This window comes from Phaenicophaeus curvirostris, chromosome 11 (assembly GCF_032191515.1).
Source record: "Phaenicophaeus curvirostris isolate KB17595 chromosome 11, BPBGC_Pcur_1.0, whole genome shotgun sequence".
NCBI lineage: Eukaryota > Metazoa > Chordata > Aves > Cuculiformes > Cuculidae > Phaenicophaeus > Phaenicophaeus curvirostris.
The window spans coordinates 18,851,556-18,876,839 of record NC_091402.1 but is presented as its reverse complement, the minus strand read 5'-3'; the positions used below and the strand labels follow the sequence as shown (position 1 = coordinate 18,876,839).

General features: G+C 36.3%; 1 protein-coding gene across 16 annotated transcripts in view; it reads right to left on the bottom strand.

The window, feature by feature from the left end:
* ERC2 (ELKS/RAB6-interacting/CAST family member 2) overlaps positions 1–25,284 on the bottom strand; it is a 367,942-nt gene that overhangs the window by 253,903 nt on the left and 88,755 nt on the right. For all 16 annotated transcript variants that reach the window (XM_069865912.1, XM_069865911.1, XM_069865913.1 and 13 more), the window contains one exon: positions 14,691–14,858. In XM_069865912.1, coding sequence (XP_069722013.1) covers positions 14,691–14,858 — 168 coding nt within the window. The remainder of the gene's footprint in view (positions 1–14,690; positions 14,859–25,284) is intronic.

Below are 25,284 nucleotides of genomic sequence, written 5' to 3'. Positions count from 1 at the left end.
CTTTTAAGTAAGTAAGACAGCAGAGCATTAATTAGGAATATTTTTTCAAAATTTAAAAAAAAAACCAAAAGAAAAGCCATATACATTTAGATTCTAAAAATTAAAATAAATGTTATATTGAAAAAGTATACAATAAAATAAAACTCTCAAAACTACCATAAATGGGATTTTGCTACTTGCAACTAAATATATTTATTAAAGTATAAGATTTGCATTAAACTTTGGCTTTACCAAGGAAATTGAAAAAAAGCTTGGTAATATTATCATGACATGATAAAATACTTCTTGATTTCATAAGCAGTTCCAAGAGCTACCAAAATGTTGGATTGTTTCGTAATAGAATAAAACTTCCTACCCAAAGCTGCCTATTGCACAATTTGTTCTCAATTTAAAATATTTCCAGTGTCTTCCTGTTACTGCCTTCCAAACTGGAGTAATACAGCAGCATTGTGCTGACTTCAGGTTACAACATACCTCATGGTTCAACAGTACCTTTCAGATTTTTAGTCTTTCATTATTTTGTCCCACAAAACTTTCTTAAATATCAGAGATTTTAAATGGTCCAAAGCAAGTGACTAGCTCGATCCTATACTGCCAACATGACAGATTACCAAATCAGAGACAGTATTTCTAAAGTTGTCCATAAACTTTACATAACCCTTTATGTAAAACATTTTCACCCATGAATATCGTGTATGGTGAAGGAGAAAGCAGTCTCCAAATCAATGGAACTTCAAAGTTTTCACACAAGATGATTGACCCATCTGAATAGAATAATAGAATCATAGAATAACCAGGTTGGAAGAGACCCACCAGATCATCGAGTCCAACCATTCCTATCAAACACTAAACCATGTCCCTCAGCACCCCGTGCCTTAAACACCTCCAGGGAAGGTGACTCAACCACCTCCCTGGGCAGCCTGTTTTTTTTGTTTTTACCCCAACTTCTTTCAGGACTACAGTTCAAAGTGGCAAAGTGCAGGCACACAGTAACTGTCACAAAGGAGCTAATGAAGCAAATCCTGCTACAGACATCAGCTCACACATTAACGTGATGACAAGAGCAATAGAGAAGTGGCATGAGCTAGTAATTACCCTATTGCTACCTTCCCAATTCTCACAATTCAAGCAGGAAAGAAAATAATCCTTCAGAATTTTGCTGTACTTGTCAAGCTTAAAAAAAAAGAAAAAGATATAAAACCATAATAAAACAGAAAAAGGGAAATTATTTTTTTCCTGAGGTACACTTACATTGTTTCCTCCAAAGCTACAGCATTTCTGTATAATACATTTTCTGCTTCTTCAAGCTCATTGAGTTTTTGCATTTAGTTGCTTTTATATTGTAACTTACTACAAGTGTTTGTCAGGTTGGTTAGAACCAGTCTGTATCCTACGGAGCACGTGCTTTAGGAATACAGGGATATTTTAAGGTCTAGAAGACATTCTTGCTACTAAACACTTTAATCCCGTCTGTTCACTGTGTCTATCCCATCGATTTGATAGGCTACTCAACACATTCACCACAGTATGGTTGTAAAACTGCAACAAACAGAAAGGATTTGATTAACGAAGCCATGAAATTTACACTGATATCAAGCTTCTGTACAGATGTTACACAGTAATTAAACTTTCCTAAAGTAGGCTGAGGAAATCAAATAAGTCAGTGGTAGAATCAAGACCTCCACTCAGATAATATGCAAGTACTTCCCATGTTATTATATGCTCTGTATGATTTAGCTTGATAAATATATGCAGTACAAACTGAGTATTTGCAAAATCTTAAAGAAAACAGTACAGAAGCATAAAGTACCATTATGGCGTCTAAAAAAATTCAATAGGATTGGAAATTTACCTGACGATAAAAGAAAGTATATATGCCTCTTAGTTTTGTAGAGAAAAGGGGTATATAGAAGGAAAAGAACCTACGTAGTGTTGATCACTGAGAGAAAAATGTATATAATTCACTGAGAAGATGCAGTCATAGTCTCTGGTCAGTACCTGCAATAAAGGGCTCCTATATGTAACTATAAAAAACAAACAAACAAACAAAAAACCATATTCAACGTATCCTATCATCTAAAACAGCAGCCTACTCTATCTCATCTATGTGTGGAAACCGAGTATCGAGATTGTATCGATAAATAGAAGCAAATGCAACTAAAAGAGAGGATGAAAATTGATAAATATCTTTTCTTCTTCTTCCAAAATAAACATGTTTGTTTTATTGTGCAGTTACAGCAGGAAATATTTCACCCATTTTTACTTATTGTGAGATTCTAGATTCCTTCCATAATACAGGATTCCAGCGTGTTGGTACAGGAAGGATTCAGAGGAATCAACAAGCATTAAGAAGGAAGATGTGTACCCTGAGTTTGCATACAGACAGAAGAAAACTCCCCCAGGGCCGCTTAGGGAAGGATCTGCCCTCAAGTCAGCTGATACTTTTACAGGGCTATAAAAGCAGGTCAGTGGGCAAACTGAGCCAAGAGAGAAGGCTGTCACACAGAAAGGAGCTCCTGGACTGAAAGCTTGGCTTCTGTTGCCAGACTCCAGCTGAGAAAGAGTTGGAACTTAATGCTAAAATTAACCTTCACCAGGAAGCTAGCCAGAAGAAGCCTGGGCTGATAATATCCACTTGTGTATCTGGAAATACTCAGTCTCTGTCTCCTTCTCTTCAGGGACCAATAAATCCTCTGAACAAAACAGCTTGACTTTTGGACTCTCCTAAGCAGGACTCACAATCTTGTCAGATATCCACTGAAAAGTTTTTTTACTCATTTTATGTATTTATTGTGACATAATTCAAAAAGCAATAGATATTTCCAGATAGTAAGTATAATAATACAATTTTGACTAACCCATAATCCCAGTTATGACAAAGAGCTGGACATTCATTCTTAACAAGCTAATGCTTTTTATATCCACTGTCTACATACATTCAGGGCCAGATTTTCAAGCTGGGTTGGTTGGGTATAAAATCCTACATCTCGGAACAATTTACATATTACCAGGTAATGACCAACTCCTGAACTTCTCAAGTCCAGCCCAATTGCACACCGAGAGCACCTGAAAATATGACCTGTGTTACTTCAAGTTAACCATGAAAAAATGGTTAGTTACCATTTCCTTTTACCCACCAGCACTTAAACATTTTTTTCCTAACTGAAATCTGAAGACTATTTTCTAAATTAAAATATTGAAGAAGGCCGTATCTGAGATCTGCCTTCTCACTCCAGTTAAGTCCTTCTTATCTTAACTACAATTGTACATTTATCCTTTTTCATACTTCTTCAATCAGCTTCAATCAATGCAGGCATCTTTTTTTATTACCTGAAGGATTTTTTTACTTTTATTCTTTCATGTTCATTCTTCCCATGTTCACTCCAGAACTATGGTTTACAATAAAATATTTCTAGCCTAGAAAGTCACTGCTCCATTGAGATATCACACATATCCATGTGGACAAGCCAGTTAATTTACATTTTTAATTAAACTCTTTCATCATTTAAACTCTATGATAATCTGTAGTCTCCCAGTTTTTCTCACCTATTTTCCACGTAATTTTATTTATGTATTGTAATTCTTTCAGGATAGCCATTTTGTTTCTATAAACACCACTACGTACTTCTATTGATGGCTTAGGGTCACCATTTAAACCATCAGCTTGAGTGAAGGAAAAGAATACCTTTATTTCCTTTCCTGGAAAGTTTAAAAAGATATTTAACGTGCTTTGTAAGGTTTATATTTGAAACTCAATACATCCCTCATTTAAGCAACTCCTATAGTTTTTATTCCAATAGAAAGCTATAAAAGATACGAGAGTCTAGACAAAACCAAAATAAATGCACATTCAAACGTCACACTGTTCTACAGGATAGTGTAACGGAGTCTAGCAAACGTCTAACATGCTACAACTAACTTTGTTAGAAGACTCAAGCCATAAATTACATGGTAACAGTAATTATGTCTCCTCACATTAATAGTTTCATAACATGCTTTTTACTTAGAACTGTATGGCAACGTTAAACATATTCCCTATAAAGGCTTCAAAAGTACAAATAGTCCACTTGAGAATTAATGTAACCTTTATTTGATTGTTCAAGAACATAGGAAATTCTCAGTATTCTTTTTTTTAATTCAGAGAATTTCAGACAAGTGAACTGCTTTTAATTCCAAATAACTCAACTGTATAGAACTTATAAATGCCAGACGTTTCACACCTAAAGAAGTCTAAGTACAGTGCTTTAAATCTGCTCTGCCCTATTTAGGCCTTAATTACATAACCATTCTTCCAGCTTTACAAAATTATTTGAGATTTCCAATATTCTGTTATTTCCCAGTTTTCCTATAAAATATTCTAAATAATAATATAATAATTGATCAATAACAACAGAGGAAAAACATTAAATTTTACATTTCCTTACTCTCAGAGTAAGGAATAAGAGGGCGAACAGGTTAAAGTAGGAGGAAGAAAGCCCTCAATATGGGAAATAATTTTAAATAAAAAAATCCATCAGAGCAAAAATTTTTTCATTGAAACTAAAAATAGCAGGCCTTCCCTTTAGCTACTCTAAGGGATGCCTATTTGAATTCAATATTAAGTTATGTTGATTTGTTCTAGAAGAGCATCCTGCCCTTAGAAACTGCATTCAAGAGATTGTAATAGACAATCTAATTTGACACAGTGCTGTTTTACAAGAGTCCCCTTAAGCGTCAGTGGTAAAAAACAGGGAAAAATAGCAGTGGAGCTTAAACAGTTGAACAGGAATTAATCAGAAATAATAATAACCTTTCCATTGGAAAGATTCCTTTTAGCTACCTGGATACAGAAGGCATCTATACTCATATATAAGAAACAGCGTAATGACTTTACATGAAAAAAAAAATCTTTGCAGGAGGGTAATATATCTCCCTTCCCCCTTCTTTTAAAGATGTCTTTTCTTAATCATCCTAAATTAACATATGGTCAATGTACATTGGTTTATATCAATTAAGAGTTGAAGTGTTCAAAATGGTGTTCATCAGGGAACTAAGATTCTTCTTACTCTAAGGTATAATTTAATATTTGTACTATAGCTCCACGAAAGACAATGCACGTATTGAGTTTCACCATTAGTTACTGCCAGGCAGACACAGTCTTTCTATGTATAAACTATCAAAGCACCACTAAACTCAGAGTGAAATGTTAAACGTAGCAACTTGGATGTCTTTAATCAACATCTGCTGAACAGTTTAGATTTTCTATAGCAGCAGAAGTAACACAGCAATGCTTTCATATAAATGTCAGAATAGGAAGTTGAAATAATCTGAAGTAGTTCTGTGTTTAACAAAGTTTGCTTTTGGTATGAAAAATGTCCTTTTTTTGAATCTTTCTCTGAATTTCCTTTAACATATATCTCCTCCTAAAAAACCAGTTCTAATACTATCAACTGTATAAAGTTATTGCATAGTAGATCCATGACAGAAATACTTTTTTCCCTAACTCAGTTTTTCACTAGGTCATTTAATAGTCAATGCAGCCATCTTTATTCATTTGGCTTTCTTCATTTTTTCCATTTATTGTAAAAGCCTTGATGAAAGGATCCATGAAGAACACTCATTGTCCCTTTGGCAATTAGAGGAAAATCCACTGGAGGCCATCTGCTATTACAGTGTCAGTGACACTGACTTCATCTTGTATTAAAACTGAGAAGATATTTGTAACATTTGTTCTCTAATGTATATTTCTTTGGGTTTTAAGCTAGATATTTTAAAAATTACCTTAAGTATTATATAGGATGGTGAAAACTTTGAGCAATTGTCAGATTGTCTCTCCCATAGCATTCAGCCTTTGTAGCTCCATGTTCACTTTTGTTAGTACTCAAAGTCTTACTCCCCACCTCCACGGTGAGGTTTGACAAACGAGTTAAAACCTTCTGGTTAGTTAGGAGTTATCAGTTAAAAACATTCTGAAGTCCTTTAGGGATGATGACTACATCTGATATTATATTTCATAAAATGATAGTGTACAAAAATCAGTAACAAGGAAAGAGCCCTAACAGTGAAACTGCTAAAGACTTAAGATGCCACACAAGAAATCATGTTTTGTAAATCTAACGCAGCTTACAAGCCTAGCTCCCATGGATGGTTCACAGGGATGATCTCTTCTGCAACTAAAATAGAAAACTCCCGTTTTCTATTACCTTCCCCATGTAGTCTAGATTCTATACTTCGAAGTCCTTCACATTTCTTCAGCTGCTTGCTACCACATCCTCCTCCTGACATATGATAAAGCTGAAACTCTCAAAAGTCATGGATTTTTTTTTAAATAAACATTCAAATAAAGCTATTTATGGCTCCCATGACAGCCAAAACAAAAATCCAGACTTAACCATAGATTAAGATTTTGGGATAGGTCAGAGAAGGTATTTCACTCAAATTAAAAATGTGCTTTTACATACTCTTAATACTGTCTATCAACAAGAAGTCGCTTTAAGACAAATAGTTTACAAATTCATGTGGACATTCAGCAATTTCTCACCCTCCCTCAAGATCAGCAGCAAGCACTTTCTGTACAGAGGAAGGTAGAGAAGTTCCCATGGTGTGCAGTCAACTCTGACATGGGGTTAAACACAGCGATAAAGGACTCTGTGCCTGTCTGTGGACGCAAATGGAAATTTCTGCTGTCAAATCAAGGCATCACTTAGGCAATAAATATAGTGGGCACGCTTTTTCTAACAGATAAATAAGGGTTTACACTGGCATAATTACCTTTAGGGGATTTAGTGGAGATTTATGCCTAAATGAATGGGAAATAGGTCAAATAATTATTTCATCTACAAAAGATGATGCAACGTTACACCACTTTCCTTTTTACATTCCAAAAATCTTACTCCATTCTCTTCGTTTCACTTTGATCTTAGCACTCTGCCTGGCTAGGAGTTAAAAATTCAAGTCAGGTGTGCTAGAAGGAAGTGATTTAGATTCAGACTCCATTCCAAAGTTGGATTTATTCTACTCAGAGTCCAATATACCACTGTTGATTCTGCCACCAAGACATACGTACTACTTGGCAACAAGAAAATTTTCAAAGCAATCTGACCAGATTGGCACCACTAGCTCTGGCTACACCTGGTAACAATAATATGAAGGGAGAAGTATGAAAATAACAATTCTCATTCATTGTTGCTATTAAACTTACCTGCATGTGTATTTTCGTGTATTTCATAGAATCATAGAATCACCAGGTTGGAAGAGACCCACCGGATCATCGAGTCCAACCATTCCTATCAAACACTAAACCATGCCCCGTAGCACCTCGTCCACCCGTGCCTTAAACACCTCCAGGGAAGGGGACTCAACCACCTCCCTGAGCAGCCTGTTCCAGTGCCCAATCACCCTTCCTGTGAAAAACTTTTTCCTAATGTCCAGCCTAAACCTCCCCTGGCGGAGCTTGAGGCCGTTCCCTCTTGTCCTGTCCCGTGTCACTTGGGAGAAGAGGCCAGCACCCTCCTCTCTACAACCTCCTTTCAGGTAGTTGTAGAGAGCAATGAGGTCTCCCCTCAGCCTCCTCTTCTCCAGGCTAAACAAACCCAGCTCTCTCAGCCGCTCCTCATAAGACCTGCATTTGAATTGCATGCTTTCATAAAGTCAATAAGGGATTCAAAATTTATCATTATACTTTGCCTATAGGCAATGTTAGCACATTTTGAACTGTCTGAGACTTAGTATTAATACACCAAATTCCAGTATGAACGGTGCTTTAGTTCAGATGAAAACATAACATGCAAATATTTTGTTTGCTCAGTTTTGTAAACAACATCCACACTTTACACGAGCAGGAAGTAATTACAGCTTTGAAATACTTCTAGCATTAACAAAAGTCTTCCCAAACTAGTAGCTTCAACAGTTGTTCTGGCTATGCACGTAGCATTAAGTAATAGATAAAACACCTCCAAATATTCCAGCCTGATAGGATGCACAGTTCCCAGCTCATAAAGGATTGTGTTGAAGGTGACGACTTACGTATCCCGATGGAAAAAAACAAATGAGTTAAACACCTCTCCCAATACTGGTATAGTCACAGTTATGCTGTGTAACAAAACATGATATATAGAGTAAAACCAGTGTTGCTTTAGTTAAAATATTACTTGGCAACATATTCCCAGCTTGCCACCTTATATATTCTGAAGCCAGAGCTATGCTTTTAATACACATATTCATTCTACTGCAGAAAATCCCTAAAATGGTAACCTAGTAAAGTGGGTACAAATTTTGGAGCCTGGCATAGAGTACTTCTACACTCAATTACAACATGAGCAGAGAAATGGCTGCTGATTCACAGAGGGAGCTGAAGTGCATTCACGTGAACCCCCCTTTTCAACACCTGAGTCAGTCAGAAAAGGTGAAAAGCCACCCAACCGTCTTCTTCCTTACTACCAATCGGGCACCTGGCGTATGGAGCTTGAAAGAGCTTTCAAGAAAAAGATTAGCAGGTAAACAACACGTAGAAGCCTTTGGGGTTTGTGCAAAATTTTGTTCCATGGGCTATTTTTTGATGGATCTGATTTTGTGTCATTTAAAGTAGTTGTCAAGGATTCAACAGTAAACAGCCTGCAGGTGTAAAACCATCTGATCGCCTTATGTTGGGACACTTAGGAAAGAGTTAGGTGGCCACTCAAAGACAGTTCCAAGGGCGGTGAATCACAAACACTCTCCTCAGTGAGCAGCTAAAACTCCAAAAATAACTCATGACAGCAGGACACCTCTTTAATCTAAAATTATTTTCATGCTTTCCTTTATAATTTTTCATTCCACTCAGCAGACATCTATCCCATTGCTTGGAAGGCTATTTCACAGAACAATATATTTCTTCTCTCAAGCGGTTCTAATTCTCTTTCATTCTTTTCCAGATATATAAGTAGTCAACCATTTCCTAAATAATTCATTTGCGTTCTTCTACACCTCCCAAATATGACAACTTCTACTTTTTTTTTTGCTCAGTCACACTATACATAATATAACTCTTTCACACTTCAAAAGAAATTTCCTCCAGCTCTATTGAAAAGAAAATATTACTCTTCACACAGCTTAGAATTCCCAGCATGTGAGTTGGCTGCTTTCTCTGCAGGAATAAAATTCAGGATCTTATTTAAAGATAACTTTGTTAATTAGTATTGACATTTCAGAGCTGAATGGCAGCTTCCTTCCTTCCTTGTCAATAGCACTGGGTCACATAAGCAGCGTGAAACCATTATATAAGTATCTCATTAAGCTCAGTCCTAGTTTGCTAATAGCACACTGTTTTTAAGAGCACTTCTGTATGCTACATACAACTTGAGTCTTGACCTATTCAGTTCTCTTCCACTGAGCCCAAAACTCACTAGTGTGTAACTTGATCTACAATTATTTACATTATTGACACTTAAGGATTTATCATTTAAATTCCAAATACACGTGATCAATATACACACAACTCACGCTCCCAAAAGTGATCATTTTTTAGCTCATTTATATATCATATTTTAGATCTTACAGCTGATTGTCTCCTTTCTGCATATATAACTACATTTAGACAATTAGCAATGTATTAGTTAATAATGTATGTAGTAATAGTATCATACTACTGGGCTAAGAACTACACAAACATAATATATGACAGCATCTCTTCTTACTGACACTGTTCTCAATGTACAGGATGAGCACATCCAAACAGCTGCACTGGTTAGGCTTGAGGTTTTCCTGTATTTATTTGAGATTGCACGTGGTACATAACAAGGTTAAGTTTAAGGGTTCCAAGGCTGCATTTGACAAGGTATTTGGGTCAATAACGCCACCACCCTGAATGAACAATTGGCTTTATTTAGTTCAATCTCGCTTTGATATTGCCTCGTCTGGGTAACATAACATGATTTGGCAAAGCTGCAAGCATAAGCAGCCAAAAAAGTACAATTCTCTAATACTCAGTAAACTAAATGCTGTATCCTTAAAGTGGGCATATATTATTAGAAGAAACATTTTTCAAGTATTACACAAGTCAATAGTCGCCATAGCAGCTTTGACACATCAAAACTTCCATGTTACACCAGAATGACTCCCTGATTTTTGTTTACCACTGATAATCTGCAGTCAGAACATTGGTCTGTTTTACTGAACAACTAAGTTCAGAATTAGTTAGCAGACTCTAGAAATACACTAGGACACTGATTTGGTAATTGCAAAAACCCAGTTCACATAGTCTATTTAATAGTATTTTCTTTCACCATGCCGTTATGACTCCTTTAGAAAATTATGAAAACATGCTCCTAACTGATTAAATCATGATTTAAAAAAAAAAAAAAAATCAAAGGCTTCTTCTATCAGCAATGTGCTTACAATTTCTACTTGTTAAGGTCAAACAAAAGACATTGATCTCTTAGGTCTTCCATTTTGGATTCTGAAGTTTCAATTTAAGTGGTGTTCCCAGCCAGAATATCTGCACCAAGAAATAATACTCACGTATACCTCTAATCAGAAGAGTAGGATTCATTTCTTTATACCGGTATACTCCTAACCTGGCCATATGCAAATTTCCTCTAAGCTAAGAGTAAAGCATGCAATTAATAATACAACACATTTTAATTTAACAGCAACTGGACAATATAGCCTACTGTGCACAGTCCAGCCACTCCAAATACAGATTCCAATTATTACATGAGCGCTAAGGCTTTATGACATTTCCTACAAATGCTAATTAGCTGGTAGGTTAGGGCCCTTGGTCATGTAGCACTTCATCAATCACAAAGCTTAAACTATTAAAGATGGAAACTATAACATTTTACATGAAAAGCTATGTTGAGAGTCAAAGTAGAATATTATATTAGCCCCCTTTACATGGTGCTCTCTTATAATAGTTCCCACAAAAGAATTCCACAAGCTGTTGTCCTAATATGATCCAGGTCTACATCTTCCATGCCGTTCTTGTCTCAACAGCTACTGTTTTCAACACTGAGACTCATACTTCAGAGTATGTAATTGTGAGTGTTTTAAGTATCTAGAGATTCCTAGAGGACAAAACACACCAGGTATAGCTACTGTACGAAAGAGAACATATGGGAGCAAAAAAGAGACATGAAAGAATCATTATCCAAGTTCAGTACTTCTGCCCTTCAGCCATATTCATAGAACTTGCACATTCTGGTCCGAAATACATAAAGATTTCTGAGGTCTGCCCCTCTGCATGCTGAGCTGACAGATATGAGGTGTAAGACTAGCTTTGCCAGGTTAAACAAGGCTATTAAAACAGCATACCCAACTTTACTGGCACTAAAATGGAACAGTGGTGCCAAAGATTCTAAAAGAAAGAAATATTAAGTAATATTGCACCTCTGACATTGACATAAGTTTATTATTACTTCACGCCAATCTACCCTGATCCAAATCCTCTAAATGCATGCTGTTCCAGTACTGGGCCTCCCTTAAGCCTGCAAATTATACTAAATAGTGTAGTGGGGTTTCCATTTGGTCAAAAATTACACCAAAACCACTCATGGAAGGACAACACATGATTAGCTCATTATCTAGCCCATTACGTTTTTGTGCAATGTGTTGCCTTATGTGTGTTCTTCTCCCATCCTGTGGGACTCACCACAGTTGTTTTATTGCCAATGTTTTGGTTTCTTCCACACCTTTGGTAGGGAGTCCTCAACAGAACCTGTCCTGTCCTCCAAGTATAACAGCTGTCCGCAAAGAAGAAGAAACAGCTCCACCTTTGAGAGTGAGCTTTTCCCATTTTGGTTTGGTCTCTTTTGTATTTTTTCAACATGGCAGATATTAGCAAAGTACACAGGAGAAAATATAGAATTATAAATTGCTTCTTTCCAAGTTTCATACTCCTTCATAATCAGTTTTCAGTTACTACCGACAGAAATAGTTTTAAGCTCTATATACAAATTCTTCCTTCTTCTGTTACTTAAATACAAGTATTAAACCAAATATTATTTTGGGCTAAGTGAATCTTTTCAGGCTGAGTGAAAAGAGATGAACGGTTGGACTCGATGATCCGGTGGGTCTCTTCCAACCTGGTTATTCTATGATTCTATGATTCTATCTTGCATTAACAAATGAAGACACTAAAGTAACTGTTATTCACAAGTCCTCATATCAAAATTAAAGAAAAACGCAGATACAAAATGCATAGAAAAAATAAAATAGAGATCAGCATTATAATCATGGAATCATAAGGTTGGAAGAGACCCACTGGATCATCAAGTCCAATATTACAGTCAGAAGAACCTAATGTCTAGAGAGACCTTAGAAATAATAACCAGAAGCAATTCCTCCACTTTCAGGAGGGTTTTCAGGGGAACGACCAGAAAGAAGGTAGGCAAAGGCAGGACAATCCACTAGAGGGCCCAGGATACCTCACCTCCTAAGTGTCATATGAAACGGTCCGTGTTGCTTTCCACCTACTGAATTCTCCACATAAATGTATGTTGACGATGAGAATAAATTAATTTCTAAATGCTCAACATGCAAACGTCTGGCTGCCATCACATGATGTGACAACAACAGCAGAAGTGACCAAAAGATCAGAACGAGTAGATAAGCAAAAAGTAGAGGAATTCAAGAAGGACATACAATTCAGCAAGGGCTAAAGGATAAATGCACAATTTAGATTCAAGTAAAGGATAGAATTACTGCAATCAATACATATTAAATACTTGTCCATCAAGATTTATTCTTACGTATAGTTGCTATTGGAAAGGTATGTTGTCAAAACTGGAAAGAGGTACCTTAAAGAATCTTTTTCTTAAAGCACAGCATTTACTCCTAGACTATCTGAAACTGGCTGAAAATAGACTGTTCAAAAGTACTATAATAAGACTACGACAGCACTAGGAATTACTGTTATATAGTCAAACGTATTTCTGAAATAAGGCATGAATGAATGAACAATCTGCCTACAGTCAAAAAGCAGTTGTGCTTCCTTTGCCTTTAACTGAACATAAATGAACGCCCAGAGACACGTCATTTCATATAGTGAACTTTAGAAGTCCCCTGGTGAAGCATAAATACAAGAACAAAACCTTTAAAAAAATTCAGATGCTACCTCCAGTTTTAAAGAATCAGTTTAGTACTAACTCCGATTTGACACCTAGTAGTTAGAAGGATTTATCACATTGTACACTGGAGCTCATGAGACTATAACATGTGTTTAGTCTATGATTTAGCAAAGAGAGATAGTGCAGTTTGAGTGATTATTTCCATTAAGAAGCAGGTGCAAAAGAGGCAGGACCATCTGCAAGCCCTAATAAAATAGCCATGATGTATTAAAACCAGAAAAACACTATGCTACATATTTCTGAGCACACAGCCACGACAGATAGTGATGACAGCTCTGTGGTAAGTTACATTCATCACACAATTTTGATCACTGAATCCACATTCCTCCTACGGACCCATTTCCTCCAGATTAAATACAAGACCAACTGTAAACTGTTGGCTTGTCTGGGGTTTTTTAGAATAGAAACTGTAAGAAAAGATGCATTCTTTTCTTCAGAATTCCAAAGTGAAGTCCAAAACTAATTAGCATTCAGCACAGCATAAAAGGCTTGAAGTTTGCTATCCTTACATCATCAGCATTGCTAACAAAGGAAATATTCAGAAATAAGATTAGAGTGGATGTGTAGCTATATTCCGATTTCAATAGGCCTTATTTCCTGCACATGAAAAACGCAGTTACTGGAAAATAAGGACTTGGCTTTTTAAAGCCAAATTAACCAACTTGTTTAACCAACTGCATAGACAAGCACAGCTAGACCATGTGAATCTTACGTGAATTCTAGAGGAAAACCACAGTAACATGAACTACCTACATAACAAGAGAGAGTAAAGAGTAGACATTCTTTGAGTAGCTGTAAAAGGAGGGGAAAACTAAGAGCAAATGTATTTGATGCCAGGATCACCGTCTCCACTTATCTGTATGCTAGGTATGATAAAAGGTGATACACATGAGACACTGAGAACATACCTGCTAGCATAAATACAGTTGTGTGAGGAAAAGGATATGGTAAATAAACACCTTACTACTGTAGGCAGAGCCCGTGCCGAGCTGCCTTTCCAGGAAATTCCCTCCCTACTCTCCCAAGTGGAAACTATAATGATTAAATCCAACTTACCAAAGAGTAAATGCAGTTGGCTAAATTTGTGGGAAATCAGAAATAAGACTAATAAGGTCATTCAGAGAGAGCCTCTCTTATTGATGTCCTTAGCTCGTGGGAAAAGCAGATAACTGACTTTATTTACTTTCTTTCCCCGCTCCCCTCCTCCAGAAGTGTTTTTAAAGAAAAAAAGCAGTATCCTAATCTTTTAGCAGTCCCACACATTTTGTCTACATTATTTGGAAAGAGCAGTAATCAGTGTTAGTAAGGATGACAGAATCTCTCATGCTGAGAAACAAAAGGTTTTGTCAGAATTTTTGGAACTCTGTTAACTCCAACAATTTTGAGGAAAGTGCAGCACCTAATATTTTCATTATATGATTAAGATACAATACTAAGAAATGATCCCATGGAAAACAGTCATATATTTTATTTTAGAGAACTCTTGACTTGCAGGCTTACTCATTGCATTTTTAATATATTAAAAGCAACACGCTGCAGGAATTATGTATATTTCCTTTAAATGTGCCTCAAAAGTTTTACAACATATCCTTTCATGACTTATCATACCTTTTTTTGAAGGACATTAATTTTTCTTTCTTTTACTTCCAACATGTCTTTCATATCCCGAATCTCTCCAGCCAGAGTTCCTTTCTCTTCTGTGAGGTCTTGAAGTTGTTTTGTTTTTTTATTCAGAAAAGTTTCTTTTTCTTCCAATCGCAACCGCAAGGCATCAACCTACAGTAAGTAAATCAAATATATTTAGGTTTTAGTAAAGATCATTAGCATTTATGGGTTTTTCTAATTCCCTTTCCTTTTTATTGTCACTTAAGAAATGTTTTCTTTTCTACCTAGATATATCCTACTTGATCTCAGACTGAGATTCTTTTACTTGTTAAAATGCAATAAAAAAAAAAAAGTTTTTTTCAGCTTCAATGCATAATCAAAAATGAAGACTCATCAAAACATAAAATAGCATTAAAGCGGGCGGGGGGAAGAGAAAAAAAAAAATCAAAAGCATTCCAAGAGTCCAGAAGGTGTATGTGTAACCTTGATTTTTCTTATTTCTTGTTGCATAAATGCTCAAGCATGCAATTTTATTGTTCTCTTAACACAGTTCAAACAGTTCCCAAATTATGGTCAGGCAAATAGTTGCTGGTGGTCTGGAAAAAATCCATAGATCACTTGATATTGGTTACTATTTGTATGCAGTCATTTCTACAAGCAGCCCTACTGCTAATTGCAATTAAAGGCTTCGGTAGTCCTAAAAGAATTTCAAAATGAGGAAAAATAGCTGACTCCCCTCCATTACAAAAGAGGGGTGGGAAAAGCAGAAGACATCTTCACAGACAGCACCATAAATATCATCAAAAGCAGAAAATCATTTAGCGAAGCAAGAAATAAAGTGGCAAGAAAAAGAGAAAACCTAAATGATAGGGTACCTGCTCAAGGAAGTGAAGGAGGAGGAGGGAACTGGGTCTTTAGGGACTATAATCAAGAAACAGGAAAGTATTTACAATGAGAATAGACACAGCCACAGCACTAGGCATACACATACGGATCCAGGTGGAAGCACACAAAAAAAAGTCAAAATAGGGGAAGAAACAAAGAGCTAGCAATAAAGCAACTTTTTTTCCCAAGTATACCTAACAATCCTGCGTCACAGCTTCAAATTCCTAGTAGCTTTCCTAATAATACATTTCTATTAATACATAAGCACTGCACAGAGTAATTAGCACAAAGCAAGCTATAATTCCAAAGGGAAAAGGCATTACGTTCTACGCTGTGAAGAGGAGAGGAAATGGTCACTGTTGGGGTGCTCACAGATACAATCTTTGAGAATTTTCAATATACTACTCAGATGATCGCCTCTTAAGAACTTTCAAAAACGTATTCAAAGTAAAAGATCTTGTCACAGCTTCCTTAAATTAAAATACAATAGCGGAATACAATACTTCTGAAATAAAATGAATTTTTGCAATAAAACAGTAAACGTCTCCATTTATTAGAGCAGCAAAATACGTTTGGGTTTACCATTGGTACTGCAAGAGCCGTACCTTACACACCTCAGTCCCTGCAGCAAGCACTTCCACTAAATTATATCTGTTCCCACATTTAGGTTCAGAAATGCAGTTAACAAATGAATCGCTGAGCAGCTCATAACCAACACAGCACAGAATACTGCAATCCCAGCAAATCCACTTCACACAGGGACAGAGCAAGCATTGGGAAAGAAAAGAGTATGGCATGTGCCACCACAGACTTAGATGGCAGATCCTCCCTTCCAGTTCTAGTGTTTCCTATTACCACTCCTGCCTCTCTGGCAGGTGAGTGGTTCTGCCTGCTCCAGAGTCAAAGAGGGCACCCGTATTGCTAACACAGAGAAATAAAGGATTGGCTTACATCACACGTTATCTGCCAAGGACTGACACTTACATAATAGCCCACAAGGTAACTTCCAAGCCACAACAAATCCAATGTCATACTTCAGAGATTAGACTTTAATTCAAACACACACGCGCACACACAAAACGAAGCCCATGTATTTTCATTTTAATAGCTAAACCATTCCCCAAACTAACACACACAGCAAGGAGCCATTCTGAAGCCAGGGCTCTATGCAAGTTTTCCAAGAGTCAGAACTGTGAGCCAGTGCCAGTCTTGGGAGAGTGAATAGGCAACTCATACAGTGCGGTCTTAGTTGTACAGATTTACTTTCTATTAACAGGAATGCTATGTGGAAGTTTATAACATCAGTTATATCAGTTATTTTCACCTTCCCCAAATTCTTCATTCTGCAACCAGTAATCATGGACCAAGACTTTTATATTTCCCACAATGCAGAATAGAACTACCTCAGCCTGAACTGCACGCGACCTGTTACTATACCTTATCTGTTTGCTGCTAAGCATGTATGACATCATTTAATAAGTCAAATATGAACTTCCAGATGGTGTAAAACCAAAAAGCAGTTAAATCAGTTCCTCATCTTGTGGAAGACAAGAAGCAAAATATACTACTTTATTTATAGCCGAGATGAATTGGCCAATATTAGAAGTTATCACTTCCCTGAAAATGGTACTATGAAATCATATCTCCCAAAAATAACAGAACAACGAAGTATTCTAAACAAAGCGTGCCAGTACCCTATGAGAAATGTGTGCCATTTTGTTACTCCTCCTTTCACATCTATGGCATTTTAAATATAACCTGAAGGGAAATTAAATGTGGGTCAGTTTACAGCATCATATATACATTTTTATATTTGAAAGGATAAGGATACACAAAAACTCTCTTTTTAGCTTTTCACTCAACACTATGTAATTTTAAGAGTCTTTGACTTATTTTTCCCAAGCTCTGGCAGCACATTTACTGTAAAACTTGGCAACGTGAATCCAGAAAAATAAAGCAAAGCAGATCTGATAGCTAACACATAAAGCATTTCAAAGACCTCTGTCCAAGTAAATAGCTCTTTAATTTTGTCTAACTTCTTTTTCCTCAGCAACTACTTATTTCAACTATTTAATACAATAAACTCTGTCACTCGCTCTGGAAATATACAACACACTGCAAAAACTTCAGAACTGGGTTATACTTTAAAAAGAAAAGAAAAGTTCATGTAAGTGGCAAAAATTGCCAAATTCAAAGTTGAACTTTATTAATCTTCATGTCATCACCCGCCACTCATGAACAGCTCCCATAGTGACGTCTATTTCTTGAAGTTCCTTACTGTTAACTGCTTAACTTATATGCCATATTATATATATCATCTATGAAAGTGGTTTTAGTGTTCTGGAGCTCCATGAGGAAGTAAAACATGAAGCAGCACTACTGTGTTTCACTGTTAAGAATTATTTATTTTACCATCAGAAATAAATGCATTTAAAGCAAAGGTTTGGCTGCATTTTTTAGACCTAATCCTGAATTTACTTGTCAAGTGCTAAGAGTACCATAGTACCACACCTGAGGGAACAGATAAGGCAAGCTGCAACCCATTGTCCATCTCCCTCCTAACTCCACCTCTCTTCAAGCACACACCGCAGTCAGTATTTGTCATTGTGTCCAAGAGCCTGTCTTATTCCCTTTTTTGCTATCATTCCCTCCCTTCCCGATGACCACAACAGGTTTCACAGGGCTGTTGACACTTTCCTGTGCTACTGTTTGCTCTCTTAGTGCATTATGCAGCCGCCTTTTGAGGACCCACTTCAGTTAAGCAAAAAACCAAACTTCTATTAAAGATCTTAATGCCTGTATTTAGACATCCATGTGCATCTGGTGAAATGTAATATGCTAAATTTTGATTTCTAAAACCAGTTTAAAGAATTAATAAAAGAGATGTCACATCAATTTTTATAACAAGTACTGAGTTCTGAGTACAGAGGCCATACCCTCACACTGGCCTTTTTGCAAATACTCTACTCTCCACTTCAGAGCTAGTAAAAAAACCCTATTCTAAAATACAACAATAAAATGAAAGCTATCCTCTCATCATATTTGTCCTTCATTTTTCAACCCAATTTGATAAACATGTTTTTTCCAAAGCAACATCTGTTCCTAGTGATCTATACCATAATACATTCATTTCTTTCAAAAAGATCCGACCTATGCAAAATTCGAGGCAGAAAAGGCATAACGTGGCCACATTTTGAAGCTGCAGGCACTTAAAACTTGCACAATCAATATGCTTTATACTTGTGTTCCAAATTGAAAGGTTAGTGACTTAGCTACCTTTTTTCCTTCGTGGAGGAAGATTTCACTTTCAAGCATTATTTCAACAACGCTCCCACCCTTATCACTCCAGGTATTACGGTTGCTCTAGTTTACGTTTTAATTCGGCAAGTTATGTTATTACAGAGCTGATGGCTAACAGCATAGTCTTTAAAGGATAACCTATTCACCTATCTTTCTACTCAACAGTATTTAAGAACTGACAAAAGGAAAGGGGTTTAAAGCAGCTGAGTATATTGCAGCCAAGGGGAACGGACAGCAAGTACCATTAGATGGTTTATAAACACAGCGCAGACTGGGCTGTTCACATCAGGAAAACGAAGTTGTACCATCTCATATCATTTCCCTTATAGAATCACCATCACAAGCTCTTTCAAGTTCTTCCCTACAAGGATGGGGGAGAATCTTCTGATTGTATAATGCATCAAACACACTTACACACCTTTACTTATTCCTCAAAAGACGGTGCACTTACAGGTTTCATAAAGCTCCCAGCCACCTTCCCCAACAGCTTAGCCAGCCCCCATATCTACTAAAATATCTTGATTTGCCATTAATTCTTTTATTTCTGCTCGTCCAAATTATGCTGCTCTTTAAAAGAGAAAAAATCAGTAATACTGACTGGTCAAACTACACTAGAGAAAGTTTCAGCTGAACCAGAGATTGTAGCCAAGATATAAATGGTTCCCTCGGGCAGTTTGAAACTCATTGTTGTGGAACATGGTATGCCACCAGGAATTCTGATTGTGCGTAGCATAGTGTATCAACGCAGCCAACTGCCTAACAGCTGTTTTATTCAAATTTATATCTCTGCCTCCTCGTACCACTAAAATTAGGTAGTTGAAAGCAACTAGTCCAAAGTTCAGAATTGGATATTCAGTTCAGTTCCAGCAAATTTTGGAAAACACATGGGAATTGTAACTCATGTGCTAATACTTAAAGTTTTTGTTAATAAAACTTCCAACACTAACCTTACCTCATTGAACTTACCTCACTAATTTTTATGCTCACTATAAAACTATAGCTGTCATAATATTTTTTAATTACTGCAAGAGGAAGTCAGTCATTCCAGAGTCAATGTTTTTTAGCAACATAATGATAGTTATAAATTTAAAATACTTAAAACCAATTTACAAAACTATCAATCTTGGAAGCTTTTAACTTTGAAATTTCTGTCTCCAATAACATTCAAATTTTATTATAGTGTAACAGATAATAGAAAGTGAATTAAAAGGCCACAATGTTCTTTTTCTAAAGTCATGCCAGTGCACTTAACTACCTCATGAAAACATGTGTAGAATTCCATAATAGTATAAGAATTATCAGTAAATATCTGTTAGCTTTATACATGATAAAAATAGAATTTTTACAAGAACTGTTTTTCTCAGTTTAATTTTTTTGTAACTGGAGGAGTCAGTTATTACAAATAGCTGACATAGCAGTGAAAGTGTGACTTTCAAAAAACACACTTAAGTTTGTAACATTCAAACAAAGGAGGTGCTTCTAGGTAAACCTCTTCCCAGCTGAGCTAGACAGCCTGTGTAATGCTTGCAGGTCTGAGCTGTACTCTTGACCTCCCTTCTCAATTTCACAGTTTGAGTGAAACGTGTCTCTCGGAAGAGAATCTTATGATTCACTCTGTTCTCAGACTGGAATACCTGTTTGTGTCACCCACTTGTTTATCAGACATTTCTATATCAGCAGGTCCAGCTGGAATCAGCTTTGCTACAAGTTTATCTTCCAGGATCTATAGCCAGCTCATAAATAGTGACATAAAACAGTTTGGGCAATATTTTTCATTTATTCATAAGAACACAACAAACAGAGAGGAAGGTTAAAACAATAAGTGAAACATATTGTTTAATATAAATATAACACAGCATTTTCTTCAATATGTCATTTTGGCTTTTGTACCATTCCTGTTCTCATTCTTCCAGAGACCAAGTTATAGGGTTTTCTTTCTGCAAACTGCTGCATTTTTCTCAAGAGTGAATAACCTCTAAATTTTCTGAATATAAAAGCCAAGAGTGAAGCCCTCTCTCTCCAAACAACCCAGGCTCAATAATCTCCTAGACAACAGTTAACATCAGCTAGTTTGAGATCAACCTGGAGTACAAGCAAGTGATACAGATCTGCTTAGCTCCACCACTTGTCCTCAATCTAAACCTTTGGTTCTCTGGGCCCTTGTAGAAATCAGAACTTCCTCATTAGCTCTGACTTTCAAGGTATGTAAGACAAAGCAACACTCTTGCTTACTCTCCTTGCACATATGAGGCAAGAAGTTGTTTGCTTGGTATCAGAACAGACAGCAGCGTTTTACAACATTAGATGCACAAAACAATGATGTGGACTATTTGGCATTCCAGTAGTAACGTTCTGAAGAGAAAAGCTAAGTTAGGAGGTCCATTTTGATGAATTTTGAGACTTGCCAATAAAGAAAGTTTTTTCAAGGATGTTAAAGTGTTACGAATATCAGACTCAACAGATGAGTCAGGATATAAAATGTGAGGACTCAGTAGTTTTCAGAATTATGGCAACAAACAGCTTTTCAGTGATATTCCAAGCCCTTTAGGAAACTGCTATGTGAAATGCTGTATCATATATATTAATTTAATTCCGTAAATCATTATTCAGAGATATCTGTAAGTCGATGGCCCATCAGCTGAAAATAATGAAGCTTGGTAATTGCTAGAGTTAAATTATTTTGTTACTAACAAGATAATCTCAACTAAAAAGCAGATTACACTCCTGCTGAAACTAAGATTATCCTTAAATATGAAGATATAAATGACTGTGGGAAGAATTTTGCTAATGTGCCACAGGAAACATGCAAGAAAGTGATTTTTCTATGAACGTTTACTTTTAATCATTCTTAGTATTCTTTTTAGATTACATTATATATACGGTAGATTTTTTTTTGTCATATATATAACTAGTGCATACATAGAAATGTATGTGCTTATGCACATATAAACAAATATTACTTCTAAAAAATCAGGCTATAAATAATTTCACACGAAAGTAGGGGCTACGTGAAAGTAGATTTACTAGTCATGGAGATGAAACCTGAGTATGAAAATTCATCTCCCGGTCTCTGACAGTTGACATTAACATGGATCCTTATAAATCCATCCTTTAAGAAAATGCTAATAAATAAATAAATAAATAAAGCAATATCATTCCTCATCTGTTTTTCTTTTCCTGGAAAGCATTCTGAAAGTAATCTTTTTTCCAGACATAGATTATTCTGCACAATGGTGAAATTCTGCCCCTTTTTCCTATCTCCTCAAAAGATTGGGAAAATAAAGACACATTCCAAGAAACAACACAATGTCAGCACACAAAAGGAATCTTCAGGTCAAGTTTATCATAGATAACTACATAGGATGCTGCACAATGCAAATTTAACTATATTTATCAGCACGGATGAGTATCACAAATACCATCTCAAGGAGAAGGAAAGAAATGCCCCACACCAAACCCCCAGAAACCTCACACCTTTCCAACCCAGTGAGTTAAAAAGGCCTCAAAGAACTGCTAAGATTTTTCTCTGTCGAACTGTCTTCAACAATACCTAGTGCCTTTCTCCATATAATCACACGTAGTAATAAATTTCACACAGTTCAACTCAACAGCACTTTGGAGCTTAAAATGATGCCTCAAAGAATTTAAATTCCAAGTACTCCTGTAGTAAGTTAGTTTAAAATAAAAAAGTGAAAAAAGTAAACCAATCATATACAATTTAACTTAATTTATTTATTAAATATAGATTTACCCTAAGATTGCATTACAAAAGCATATCTGTGGATATGTAGGTGTATTAGCCTCTGATTTCCATCTCACTTTACAATAAACAAGGAGGTTTTCAGGCCTACCATTCCTGAAAATTAAATCTACGAAAGCAAAGTCAGCCTTTGTTCTTCCTGCATATATTATACCCCAGTAATACCTCTGCAGTCTGCCTGTAAATTTGTGCAGATGCAATTAAATGCCTCTGTAACTGAAGCTTTCTAAACCCTTCTATTATTTATGCAAGAAGTAATACAATCCTCTACCCTCATTCATCTCTTTACTGTATTGAAATACCGAACAGAGGAGTACAGAAAATTAAAACTTTATTTGCTGAATGATGTATATACATAAGATTTTTAACACTAACACAGAATAAACCTGAGGAGCACAAAGTATCTTTTCATGTAATACTTCTTCTGATTTCTTTATATATGTGTACAAACTTTTGTATTTTATATATATATAAATATTTAAGTCTTTGGCATTAATAGGCACTCAGCCACTGAAATTGTACCATTAAGTATGTCCTTAACTGGATTTTCTTTCCATTTTGACCATCTTAATTCCAAGAATCTGTCTAAAGACTTAAACTGGCATAATTATCCTAGGAACATGTAAAAGTAAATAAATCTAAGGAATAATAGAAGGTTTGACCTCAATGTAGGCATCCTGTACCAAAAAACAGTGTACAAAAGACTGACTTCAGGTAATCTCATTCTTTAGTATAATCCACTAGTCCTACAAAAAGGAAATTCAGATGGGAAATAGACATCAGATATCTAAACCCAACACACAGAACACAGCCTTTAAGTAGCACCCTTTCCCTGGTTAAGTTTTCAATGCTGAGTTGCAATCTTCAATACTGGTCTGAAATTTTCTCCTCTTGTTTAGAAAGAAATCTATTCTTCTGTAACCTCAGGATTTCTCTTTCAACCATGTAGCTGGTTCAGACAGCAAGTGAGACAATTGTACATCACACAAAAAGTTCTAGTCTTTCTCTTTTATCATTTAACAGCAGATGCCCTATTATGCCACTATAACAAATATCTTTGAACTATTTAACTTACTAACATACTTAAAAGGAAAAAAACCAAAATCCTAAATATGTAATTCATAAAGCAGCATATTTTCCTTAATTAATTTTCTCAAAGTTTACAATATCTGTACTAATTCTCTGTAACTAGATATGTTCTGGATCCATTCTCAGAGAATCTGTGTAGAATAAACATTTGAAACATCTTAAAGACTAACTAAAACCATCTTTCTACTACACTGCAAGGCAAATGATTTTTGGATGTTTTGCATTTTTATGCTAAATAGTGCAGCTGCAATTGATAAAAAGCAATCAAGCTAATTTAAGTCAATCGTATCCAGGAGGTTCTCATCAACTTGTATAAAAATGCTCTCACACTCACTTTAAGGCTTTGCCACAGCAAGTAGCTTCCTCCCTGCCCCCAAATTTTGGTACCTTACAGAACCCTCTGCAACCTATGCAACAAAGAAATGGAATAAGAATCTTCATAGTTTTACACTATAAATCAAACTTGAGTGTCTCATTTGAACAAAAACTTATGCTTACAGTACCACCTGAGCACAAATACAACTTATCACAATTCAGCAACGTTGCGCACCTCCAGGCATCAGGTCAAAGGCAAAGTAAACTTCTAGCGCTCAAAACGCACAACTGTTACCCTCTAATGCATAATCTGGATTACATTACTGAGATCATAACATATGTTTTGAATTTATTATTTTGATTTGGAATGGTTGATACAAATGGTTGGACTCGATGATCCGGTGGGCCTCTTCCAACCTGGTTATTCTATGATTTATCAGTATGGCACATCACTGCGGCCATCCCAAGTTCCCTCTCAAGTGCCGCATTCGACATTCTAAAGGACGATTGTTCATATTTTAAAACTTTGAATTAACTATCGCCACTACATTTTAGATATATAAAACTATTATAACCATGCAAGGACTCTTTCCTAGATGGGGAAATGCTAGCATAATAGATCTGAATCATGTTATGATCCTCACCCACGTGGCCAACCCCCATCTACATGTGGCTGCTGAAACTTTTCAGCCAGCTCAAAAACGATGAAATAAAAGAGAGACCCTGAACTTCAAAGTATGCCATGCCTTTATTCCCATGCCCTATGAGATGGTGATGGGGTTCAGTAGAGTAACTGGAGATAGAAGCAGAGAACCACATAACCACATCCTCAATCTCTTTTCCTTTCATGAAGAGAAGAAACTGGCGATAGCAGGTGCTATCAGAATTACTTATCTTTTTGTTTAAGCGTTTAAGCCTATTCTCTCACTAGGTATATGACAAACTGCTTCAAAATTTATGGCAGAAGATGACACAAAGCAAACCAGCCTGCTACCAGCCTGCTGGTCCACAGCATCAAGCTGGAAGAAAAAAAAGATAAGGGAGGCAACTGGCACTTCAATGCAGACTGGCCTGAATTTTTGCATGGCTCATAAACCAACACAGCTACAGGGCAGGCAACAACAAATCAACGTACATGAGTTTAGGTCAAGTCTACAAAGATTTCCTGCCTGATTTCAACTTAGTTTATTTGGTCCAATGGCAGCTTTCCTAGAAATGGAGGGCAGGTTGACCACTTGTGTGTTTGTC